The following is a 12253-nucleotide window of genomic DNA, read 5'->3' as shown; positions in this document are numbered from 1 at the left end:
AGCTTTCAGTTTCTCAGTTTTTATTACCTTTTGTTTAGTCTCTTCTAACATATCCTTAGCTGCCATAACAGAATCCTTTTTAATCCATACTGCTAAGTACTTCATGTTATTGTGTCTCCATAAATATGGGTATTGCTGAACCAATGCATGTGTGGGTACATAGTTTGCAGCTGTAGCTTTGTTTTGTCTGCATTCATTTTGTATCTAAAAATAAAATTGAAATTGTCTCAGAATGCTCCACAGCAGAGATGTCGCTTTCTAGTTTTATCAGGTACTAAATAATATCATTTGCAAGTAAAGCCAACTTTTCTTGATTACCATCCCTTATTTTCTTTGCGGATGCCTCTAAATATAATGCAAATAACAAAGGAGAAAGAGGACAACACCTTTGCCTTTCTGTTAGCTATTATAGACATAAACACTTCAGAGTCATGGTTTAAAATTGAAATGTGCCTAGGTTCTGATTGGTCTTTACTGACTTTAGGTATTTCATCCACCACAGCCTTCTTCCAGGATGGTGGTAAGTTCCTCCTCTCTTAAAATACTGTTAAACAAAACCCTTCCAGATCTTTAGCACTTTCTTCTTTCCTAGCTTCCAAACGTCCACAGTAATGCCATCTATTCCTGGAGACTTTCCTGCATATTGGTTATCCGTCACCATTTTTATCTCATCTGCTCCTATCGTAACTGTTAATTGCTGAGGCTCATCTACCTCTAGCCTTGGCAAACTTAAGTATACCATAAATATTTCCATTTGTACTTTCTCTTGATTTCCACATTCCTCTGCTTCATACAGATCGTCATAACATTTCTGAAATATCTCTAATAGCTCTGCAGGATCTCTGGTTATTTTTTTGTTATAAGCTTCCCTAAGTTTTGGCAACAACCCTTTCTCCCTTCTGTTGCTTAAGTCATTGTAAAAAGAGTTTTTGTGCTCTGGAGAAATTATCAAAAAACAGTTGTTTAACAGCTGTCTTCCTAAACTCATGTATATTATCTAGATAATCCCTTATTTTCTCTTTAGCCCTCTGCAGTTGCACTTGTTCTTATTCTCTGAGATTCCTATTATTCTGCAATACTTTAACTGTTGTCAGCCCCTCTAAATAATTCTTATTACTTTTTAACCATATCACTTTTTGTTTTATTTCTACCATGTTTTTAAACTCCACTTTTATTGTATCCCGTTCACTAGCTATAACTTCTGAAAAAGTTTTTGTCTTGACTAACAGGTTAATTTCCACTACCCATTCTTTAAATCCGTCTCTTTTTAATGGGTAGGTGGGGGAGCACCAGTGTCTCAATTTCACTTTATTACCTTGCCTTTTTTATCCTAGTTGTTATTGGCACATGATCTGAAGTAGTTATTGGATATGTGTCAAAGCTTTCAATTAAATGCACATGTTCCTGTGAAATATAATTTCTGTCTAGTCTAGCCAGTTATTGTACCTTCGAGAGTAATATGTAAATTCTTTCTGAGTTCCTACAACTGAATTCACATCTTCCATACCAAATATTTTAATATATTTCTTCAGAAATGTATACTCATTTATTACATTTTCCCTTCTAAATCCCCAAGATACATCCTTATTGTTGCAAATCAAGTTCCAGTCCCCACCTGTAAATAATATCCTTGCTGAAAGTTGATTATTTCTCACAAATTTTTCTTAAGCTCAATAATAGCAGTTTTAGGCAGAATGTAAATACATGGCAGTGTAATCCTTGTGCCTTTCCAGTAGCCCCTTACTGCCATAAATCTACCATTACTATCTTTTTTCTTTTTCTATCACCTTTGGAGCTCCTCTAGCAATTAGTATAAGAACTCCCCTTTTCATTTGTCCATGATATTCTGCTGAATATCCATTCTGAAATAATTTCTTTATCAAATTCACATGCTCACTTTTTTTCCAAATGTGTCTCCTATAGCATTGCTGTTTGCAGTCCTGCTTTTATTAATATAATTCAATACTCTTAGCTTTTTGTGTATACCTGTGTGGTTGTTCATGTTCCAAAATAATGTGATTAGTGTACCCATTATTATAAGAAATTGTTATTCCCACCTATTATATAAAACAGTTGTTTTTTTAATGTCTTTTTCCAGCTTTTGTGTCACATGCACCCACTAATGTTTGGCAGGTTGTTCTCTTATACATTTGTTTCTTGTCATCCCCATTTGAACCTATGTCATATTTTACAAGACTTTTTATTTTAATGAAAGCCCTCAAACAAAAAAAAAAAATAAAACAGTTTTAGCATAAGTAGAACGCGAAACACAAAAATCCTCTACCAACTAATAAAACAGCTGGTGTAAAATAAATATAGTTGAAGTAGCAAACAAACACCAACTGTACCACAGCTAGGAAGTTTGTTATAAAACAGGTAAGCGCTTTCACGGATGTTCCCCTTCATCAGACAACTCACAAAAACAGTTCATTCCTTATATAGTAGAAGCACCTGCTGTCAATTAAGTCTTAAAGATGCAATGTTAAATACAAATGCTTTAACCTGGTTCACTCTAGTATATCTTGAATGTGCATATATCTGGTTCAAATATTCATATATTAGAACACATATTATGTATATGAATCATGGTTAATAATGGCATAATGGTTAAGGTGTTTACCTTACAGACACAACATGCAGGGTTCAATCCTCACATGGGGCAACTGGCCAGGCTTAAAATGGCCCACAAGGGCACCCAGCCCAGCACCAATCTATGAACCTATATTAAAATTGCTAAAACCATGTCCTACTATGCAAAAAATTTTTAAAAACATAAACTATAACATGCAACATAGATATAAATATATATAGTGCACTAACACCATGTAAAATATAATATGTATGTGTATGAAAAAGCATGTTGAAATATAACAGTATCTATGTAAGTATAAATATGTATGCATGTGTGTATAAAAATATATAGAAAAAAATGATGTATATAAATAACTAAAAAATATATATAAAAAATATGTAAAAAGTATACATGTACATATGTAGATAAAAATGTATGTATATAAAAATGTATATACATAAGAAATACATAAACAACTTAGTATGTCATAATGACAGAACATAAATGCAATAAATAAAATTATACATTAAAATTCTAAAATCCTAACAGTCAATGTTTAAGTGGACGAGCTTTTAAGAATGGTTTCAAGGACACCATATTGTTAAGACCTGGTGGTTTATCTGCGTTAAACAACATAACCCATTTTTGTTCTGCAACCTCCGTGTCATTCGACAAATTGCCCCCTCTCAATCTCTCTGGCAGGACTTGTAGAATGAGGAACTTAAAATTATGGTCTGGTCCCTTGTTCTTATTATGCATGGCTATAGCACTACTCTCTTTACAGTTCTTGATGTCCCTGTAATGTTCCAATATTCTCTCTTTCAACCGCCTGTTAGTCTTACCTATGTAGAAATTAAAACATACTGTGCAATAGGCAAGATACACTACATTAGATGTTGTACAATCAGCATATTGACTGCTGTTAAAACTGAAACCCTTAAATGGGTGTACGAAGCTTCTACCACTGTGAATATACTTGCAGGCTGTGCAATCTCTACATATGTAGGTACCCAATCTATCAGATCTATTCTTGGTGGTTGATGTATCATTACTATAGCAAAGGTGACTGTTTAATGTTCTGTTATTCCTAAATGTAAAACTAGGTTTAGGCCCAATAATGCCTTGTAGATCACTAATTGTGGAAAGAATACCCCAATTCTTGGTAATCACTTTACAGACAGAATTAATATTACTAGCAAATGTTAACGGCATCCTTAGAGTGTTATCAATAACCCCTTGGATATGGCTAGTCATATTATTGTTAATAATTTGAGTATTTGGTTCAGTGCTCCCTTCTTCATAGAAATAAGATCTGCACCTTCCATCTCTATTACTCCAACCTTCATTAATACATTTATCTATAGCGTGTGCATTATATCCCCTCTCTAAAAATTCTATCTTCAATAGTTGTAGAGCACTAGCTAGTTCACTGTCATTGTTGTATAATCTCATGGTCCTGTAGACTTGACCCTTAATGATATTCCGCTTGGTATGGTTAGGATGCATACTTGTGCTATGCAGGTAGTTGTTCTTCCTAACAGGTTTCCTATATAGGCTGGTTTTGATATGGATTAAATCATCTTTCCTAACCTTAACATCCAAGAAGTCAATCTCATGTACAGAATACTTAGATGTGAACCTCAGGAATGTAGTAGTATTGTTCAAATAAGCAAATAATTCATTTAAGTCAGCCTCAGTAGCATTCCATAGCAAAAATATGTCATCCACAAATCTAGTGTACCAACTAATATGCTTACTGTATTTAGCATTAGATAATACATGAGTTCATTCCCATTGTACAAGGGAAAGGTTGGCATAGCTATTGGCACAAGCTGTGCACATAGCCATGCCAACTTTCTGTAAATAATAGTTCTTGTGAAGAATGAAAACATTGTTGGTCAAAATGATGTCCAACAATGCACAAATCAACTCACATTTATTCCTGGTATGATTTGTAATATTAAGTAATTCCCTTACATTGTCAATAGCCCATTCATTGGGGATGACAGTGAAAAGTGATTCTACATCCATTGTCACAAAGAAACAACTGCTATCACCATTAATCTCAGCCCATTTCAATCTAAGAGTTACCAAGAATGTTTTAGAGTCTTTAAGCACACTATCACAATCTTTCAGTAATGGGTGTAGATTTTTTTCAACAAAAATCGAAAGGTGCTCTGTCACCCACCCTTTGCTAGATACAATGGGACGCATTGGTGGTATATACAGATTTTTATGGATCTTAGGTAACCCATTTTAGCATAAGGTTTGACGTAAAGTTTGTGTGATTAGTCATATGCCATTAAGTTGATAAGTGATTAATCTAAATAAAAGTATCAAAATCCTTGAACAAACACAGTCTCAATGTAACAATACTTCTGAGGTTCTGAAACACATAAAAATTATTCTCATGGGGAAGCCCCCTGCACTCCCCCAACATGGGGCATGGGCCAAGCTTCCATATCTGTGATCTCTAAATATACCTTCTCTGAGGTCAAACAAACTCAGAGAAGTGGGAGAAGGTGAATTACATGTTCTCTCATTTCTTTAATTCCACACCGCAGTTAACATGCTACTTAAGCAGCCTCAATATGGTGAAACATGTGCTACAGGAAACTTATAACCTTCTTGTTTCGACATTCCAAGCCAAGATAAAGCTTAGGCTTCCCCTTGGACTTCTAGAGAAGCACATTATTACTGTCATAAAAGTTGGAATGATTTCCTTCATTGCTTCAGCAGGTTCTGGCTCAGGTGCTGATGAACTGCTTGACCTTGCTGTGGTTCACTTGTAGCACACGTTTCACTCCCTTTGTTGAAAGAGCTGGCAGCGAACCTCCAGCTGAAGTGGAGCATCACTTTCAGGTTGCTGTGACACTGGGAAGGGTGAAGGGTACCCTATGTTACTGGTCATTTTACGTGGTCTCTTATGTCATTCTGTTTATATATATAAAGAGAGAGGCATATGTACAGTGTAAATTTTGACTGTAATAAGGTAGGAAAGTATAGTTACTCTGTGAAATTAGAAAAGTAGAATAAATCATCAGTTCTTACTTTGTATAGCTTTTGTAAATGTTGATCAATAAGTTAGTCTCAATCAATAAATTAGTCACACACAGGAGTTAATGATATTCCTCTTATAAAACCTGTCTACCATTTCACTGGCTAAATGTCATTTTTTGAGTGTTGAGAAACAATATTTACCACCAGAAAAAGTTCCAACAGCTAAGTATTTTAAAAATAAAAAATTGCCACCAATGTTAGCCCAGAGCCGAAGTCCAAAATGTTAGAAGCAAGTTGTTGTAATTATTACCAGCATGACAAAAATGAACAGATGTCATACACTTTAGTAATGTATTTTATAAGGGTTATAAAACGAAAAAGTAAAAAAGTAAGGCAAGATTTTTTAATGGTAAGTCATGCAAAGCAGCATTGCGACTAACAGTAACTGACATGCACACTTAGTACTCCTAACGTCTGTACTAGCAGTACAAATGGGTCTTCCTAGATTTTACTAGTGAAACACTGATACAGTAAATTACACATTTCTGAAAAAGGACTGGAATACTGCCCTTGTTGACCCAAATACATCTGTTCAGGATATTGTTCATGAATTTTGTGATATTGCTATTTTTTGCATTTGTGATGTAGAAATATACAGATAAATTAAAAAATGGTAGAATCTCAAAAGTAGTATGATACACAATAGAATAAAGATGTACTTTCAGGTTTTAGCATAGTCATAAAAACAATCTAGGTTAAGTAAAATGCAGAAACTATTTGCATGTAAATCTAGGTCAGATGTTATTAAGCTGAATTAATTGTCCCATTTCAGAGATGCAGTGTAACACTACTGTCTCCACAAAGCATATAATTTAGCTAGTGAAAGCACGCCACAATCTTAGCAATGTCCAACAGATTATATAATACTTACGTCACCCCCGCATTGTTTTTCTTTCCTTTTTTTTTGATCATTTCCATCAGATGAAACTATATGTAAATAAATGTTTCTTTTACTGTATAATTATTTTAAAGTGTAATTTTGCTGACCGATTTACTCCAGATGTTTTTGAAATTCAAGGTTGAGTTAATGTTGCTGTAATGTTTTTGTTTCTCTTCTCTGATATGTACATGATATGATATGTCTTTATTGTAAATCTAGGCCACAGCTGAAAAGGGTCTTCGGACCAATTCACTTGCATGGCTAACAAACTGAAATACATATAAAAATAATTTAAAAATCACTGGCATTCAGAAGCTATGTAGCTGGAACACTTGTATATCTATAAGGGATCATCTGCATTTATCTCATGAGCCAAAATATTGTGCCTTATATGGTATTGCATGGTATTAGCTGAAACCATAGTTGACTGTGGAAAAAATTGTGACTGATACCCGCACTATAACTTATTCACCATCTTGAAAGTTGTTAAGTGCTGCTTACAATACTTATTGTGTACTTAGTTCAATGTTCTTATTTCTGTAAGTATCTGAAAATAAACATCTGTAAATGACCTGGTTTTAGTCAAATGAAAGATTAAGTCTAACTGAACAAAGATTTTTTTTGATTATGTGTGTCTAGTCTGCACCATTTTCAAGTTGTAGAACTTGCAAAGTATTTTGTTACTAATAACATATATGTATATGTTTTCCATATTCACAAACATACATTCAAGCCAACAACAAGCAAGAGGTTCTTTGGTTCGATTCTCGGCTGGGGTGCCTTCTGTGCAGAGTCTGCATGTCCTCTCTGCATTCACGTGGGTTTCCTCGGGTGCTCCAGTTTCCTCTCACATTCCAAAGACATGCAGTAAGTGGAGTAGACACTCTAAATTGGCCGTAGATAAGAGTATGTGTGTGAGTGAGTGGTACGAATGAACTACGTGGGACAAAGCCCCAAAAGTATGGACAATTTTTAAATATTGCACTTATAAACTTAGAAAATTCATAGAATAACAGTTTTTATATTAGTATGAATTTTTTGAAGGATATGAAGTCTGAAACTCAAATATCTGTTATTATTTTCTGACCTCATTCCTCAATTATTTGCCAATAATTTGCCAGAAAAACAAAATTTTATGAGGAACAGACAAAAAATATGAGGTAAAAATCTGGACATGCTGTGAAAAATCTGGACAGATGGGTGTTTTCACAAGATATTTACACATGGGCTTCTGCTTTTTTAACATCTTTTTTCAGATAAGATGTATGAATGTAGTGAATATATTGTATGCTGCTGCTGTTAAATGTCCATGACTGGTAGGTTATTTTCCCCAGGAGAGAAGCAATTTTTCAAGAAAATACAAGGGACATAAGTAGAAAATAGAAATATGACAGCTCAGGAATGGATGGTGGGTATTGGTAATTTTGTGTGTGTGTGTGTGTGTGTCAGAGGGTTGTAGTTACATGGCCCTGCCTTCTACAAAAGTTCATTTTCTTGACAGTGATAAGGGAATTCAATATGGGCTTATCAGTTGAAGGTAGTGTAAAGGGCAGACTACTTTGGCCTGTATAATCCTATCTACCATCAATTTTTTTATACTTATTCTTGTGTAAAACTCTTAAAACTACCACCACCATTGCTTTTAAAATGTATATACTAGTTAGAGGCAGTTTTGAGCAGGTTGATGAGTGGTTCATCATATCTGCAAAGTGTCCCTTATCAGACAGAAAGTGAGCAGTGAAGTCTGACTTTGTACTTCCATGCTGGGGGGAGGAGCAAGATTAGGATGTCTGCCAATGCTCCCTTTATTGGATGAGAACATTTTTCAGTGAAAGTTTTGAAGTCAGTCAGTTGTGGAATGCAGTTTGAGGTGGTTATAAAATGAGATGGGAGGTCCTGTAAGACAGAATGAATTCTCAGCTGTTAATGCCTTTCAGAGAAAGAGAATGTTGGGGCGGGGTGAGATCAAGTGGATTCAGTGCAGGTGGGATCAAACAGAGGAAGAATCAAGTTGCAGGATTAGGGGCTGTGCAGTAGGAAAGAAGTTCAGTGAACATCCATCATTTACCATATTTCATATGTCAATAATTTGCATTTTTTTGTTGTTGGCTTTTAGGTTATCTTTCGTGCTTTAGATCCTGCTTTCAGAATTGAAGATCCTTACAGTCCAAGAATTCAAAGTAGGTGAATCTTTTATTCTTGCCTTAGCTCTAGGTTGGAAACGTTTTTAATTAATTTTATTACAAAGTAAATCTTGGTGTTCAGTTTTAATTAAATAACGGGGTATGGCTGTACGGCAACAGTCAATTTTTTCTTGATGGCTTGTTTCAAATTGTCACAAATCAAAATGATGCCAAGTCAAGTTGCACTATTGTCGAGTACTGTTATCGTTGATTATAGTCAAGTGCTATGTTGAAGACAGCACATCTTTGTCAACTATAGCATGATTTTCATGAATTCCCTTTGGCCATGTTTGTGACAAGAGGGTTGTAAAGTATGTTGTGTATTTGAGTGTGGTTGTAGTATTTGCTTTTGTGTTTCTTTGCAGGGCTTATAGGTTGAGTGTGTGCATGCGTGAGTTGTAATGTTTGGAATGGTAGCATTGGAGCTGTTTGCCGTGAGTTTGCAATTGATGTATGCAGATGTCCTTCATGGATGCATCTGCAGTCATTACAGCTGGGTTGTCCTGTCGTCAGGCAGCCCTTCAGTAAGTCCGGGTCCGGGCTGGTGTCGCACTTCACCCGCCGTCTTCTCTGTTGGTCTTGGGGTAAAAAAGCACCACCCGGCGCCATTTTCCTCAGTCTTTCTTGCGGCGTGGCGCGAAGCAGAAGCTGTTCGCAAGTGCGGTCGGTCGGATCCAGAGATTATTTCACCGAATACTACTTTGAAGACTTCTAAAGCTAAGTACCCGTTGGGGACTCTTTCTTGCCTCAGCCGATGTCAGAAAAAGTTAATAATTGTTTAACCTGTGGGAAACAAATACCTCATAAAGATTTCCACTCTTACTGTCTGCCTTGTTTAGGCCCAGCCCAGCAGCCTGTTCGGCCTGTGCTTCCTTCAACCGGCGAACAGTTTTTCGGTACTGATTTTGCGGAACCTCCGACAACACTTTCTGCCAAAACGCAAAGATAAAGACCGACACTTTCGGGTCCGTGGTTTCGGCCGAAACCATGCTTAAACAAACATGAGTGTCTCGGTTTCGGCTGAAACCGAGAAAACTGATCAAAGTACAGCTGAATCTATCTCTACAGCTGAGGCCCTGCTATTGAACCAACCTCAGAAGTTTTATCGACTACCAATGACTTATCAGACACCATTCCCTTGGATGTCTCTACCCCAGCACGTGGTGCTGCTAGGCCTCCAGCAGCCATGTCCATTAAGGCCTTCGCCAGGGCTAAAGCAGCCAAGACTTCTAAAAAGTGCCTGTTAAACCCCCCTTCTACCCTCTTCTAGTAATCAAATGCTTACTTTGGCAGAAGATTTATTTACATTAATTAGATTATCTCAATCTCACTCTTACAGGTCCTCTCAGTCCCCTGAGAAGAGACCTAGTGCATAGCCCCCTGAGCCAGTGTCCTCTGATGATTCAGCTGATGAATCAGACATAACTGACCAGCCAGAGGCCCCTTTCTCCAATTTTGAAGATTCTGATGCTGAAGAATCTATTCCAGCTGCTTCTCCTCCAGAAGAATTCTCCTTTGGGGAAACCTTATATGCCATGGGAGAGCAAAAGAAATGGCAGCAACAAAATTTTTCAGATTCCAGAAAAAGACTTAGAACCTTTCTCTTCCACAGCACAGGCCCTTAGCTATACCTCCTGTCCTCTCTGTGGTAGATGATGCTTTCAATGATGTCTGCTCTGCTCCAGATTCACCCCCAGCCCCTGCCAAACCAGACAGATTTTACAGGGTGCCAGATACTCATCACCACCTTTACAAGGCCCCTCTTGCTGACGACCCCATCTATATCCCAGGGTCCCAAGGCAGTAGCGACCATAGCTAAAACCCTATTCCTTCTGAAAGGGAAGCAAGGTCACTAGACAGATGGGGTAAAAAGGTTTACACTTCAGCTACTCTCTCAGCTAGAGCTTTAAACTGTCAATTTCACATGATACAATACCAAGAATTTATGCTTGATCAGTTAACTAAAAAACTAACCATTGATGAATCTCTTGATAAGAAATATGTATTAGAGATGGTAAATAACATACAACAGGTTAGTAACCATTCCTTAAAATGTGGCTATGATGCACTGGAGGCTTCATTTAGATCAGCCATGACTGGCACAGTGATAAGAAGACATGCATGGCTAAAGGAGCAACCTCTACCGGATCATGTTAAAGCTAAGTTGCTAGATGCTCCTATGGATAAGACAAGCTTGTTTGGTACACCTGCACAGCAGGTTATAAAGAAAATGGAAGAAAAAGCAAAATTAGTCCAAACGGTTAAAGATTTCCTGCAAGTTCAACCCCCAAGGTTTAGCAGGAACTGGCCTGCCAAAATTGGTCCTTTCCAGACTCCACAAGATTTCAAAGGGGCAGGAATAGGCCCAGAGGCAGAAACCAATCTAGAGGTGGTGCCTACAGAGGACGACAGTGGCAAGGTAACAACAGAGGCTCAGACACAACCACTGCCACTACAACAGCACAGCCACAGTGACTTAACCTAAATCCGCCTACCAGGGAACAAATAACAGCTCCTCTAGGCGGAAAGTTAACTTTATTTTCAAAGAACTGGCACCACATAACAAAAGACAAGTGGATTTTACAAACCATAGATCAAGGTTACCGATTCCACTTCCACACTTTACCAGTCAAAAGAGGAATGCCAAATCTACCTCCAAATCAAAAGCAGAAGCTCTACAACAGATAATGGAGTTAGCAAACATGAGAGCTGTGGAAAAGTACCAACAGCAGAGCAAGGAAAGGGTTCTACTCCAGACTATTCCTAGTTCCAAGAAAGGAAAAAGTTGGAGACCAATTCTCGACCTGTCCACCTTAAATACATACATCATTGTACCAAAATTCAAAATGCTGACCCTACAGCAACTTCTTCCCATGCTGGGCAAGGAGTGTTGGCTGGTAACTCTAGATCTCAAGGAGGCATACCTGCACGTCCCTATTCGACCAATCTGCAGAAGATACCTCAGATTTCTTGCAGGATCAGAGCACTATCAATTCTCAGCATTGCCTTTTGGCTTATCTACTGCCCAGAGTATTCACAAAATGCCTGGCATCAGTAATCGCCCATTGCAGACTACAGGAATTCAAATTTACCCATACCTGGGCGACTGCCTACTACAAGGGGACAACAAAAGCAAGTTGACAACAGATTTACAAAGGGTCATTTACTTGCTACAAGCACTGGGATACACAGTCAATTTAAAAAAGTCAAGGCTGATACCATCCCAAACAAGGACTTTCTTGGGAGCGGAATTGGACACAGTAAGACAAATGGCATTCCTAACTACAGAAAAACAAAAAGAACTCCCTCTTTACTTCTTGGCACTAACAAAGCTGAACAAGTTAACAGCAAGAAAGGTACTGCAGGCCTTAGGCTTCATGGCATCATGCATAATTTTGGTCCCATTTGCCAGACTTCATATGAGAAAACTACAGTGGTACCTAAGGAATTTATGGTCCCAGCACAGGCACAGCCTAGAAACAGAAATCCCACTAATTCCATGCATAAAACAGGAGTTCCTATGGTGGGCTCAGGCATGCCAGTCAAACCCAGGCCTTC

General features: G+C 37.5%; 1 protein-coding gene across 1 annotated transcript in view; it reads left to right on the top strand.

Annotated features, from left to right (window-relative positions):
* LAMB1 (laminin subunit beta 1) overlaps nt 1–12253 on the top strand; it is a 1172470-nt gene that overhangs the window by 365039 nt on the left and 795178 nt on the right. Inside the window, exon 6 of the mRNA XM_044088561.1 lies at nt 8629–8692. Within this exon, the coding sequence (XP_043944496.1) occupies nt 8629–8692 (64 nt within the window). The remainder of the gene's footprint in view (nt 1–8628; nt 8693–12253) is intronic.

Source organism: Protopterus annectens, chromosome 11.part0 (assembly GCF_019279795.1).
Source record: "Protopterus annectens isolate FY-2018-M chromosome 11.part0, PAN1.0, whole genome shotgun sequence".
Classification (NCBI taxonomy): domain Eukaryota; kingdom Metazoa; phylum Chordata; order Ceratodontiformes; family Protopteridae; genus Protopterus; species Protopterus annectens.
The sequence above is the reverse complement of the archived record's forward strand: the minus strand, read 5'-3'. Positions and strand labels throughout refer to the sequence as shown.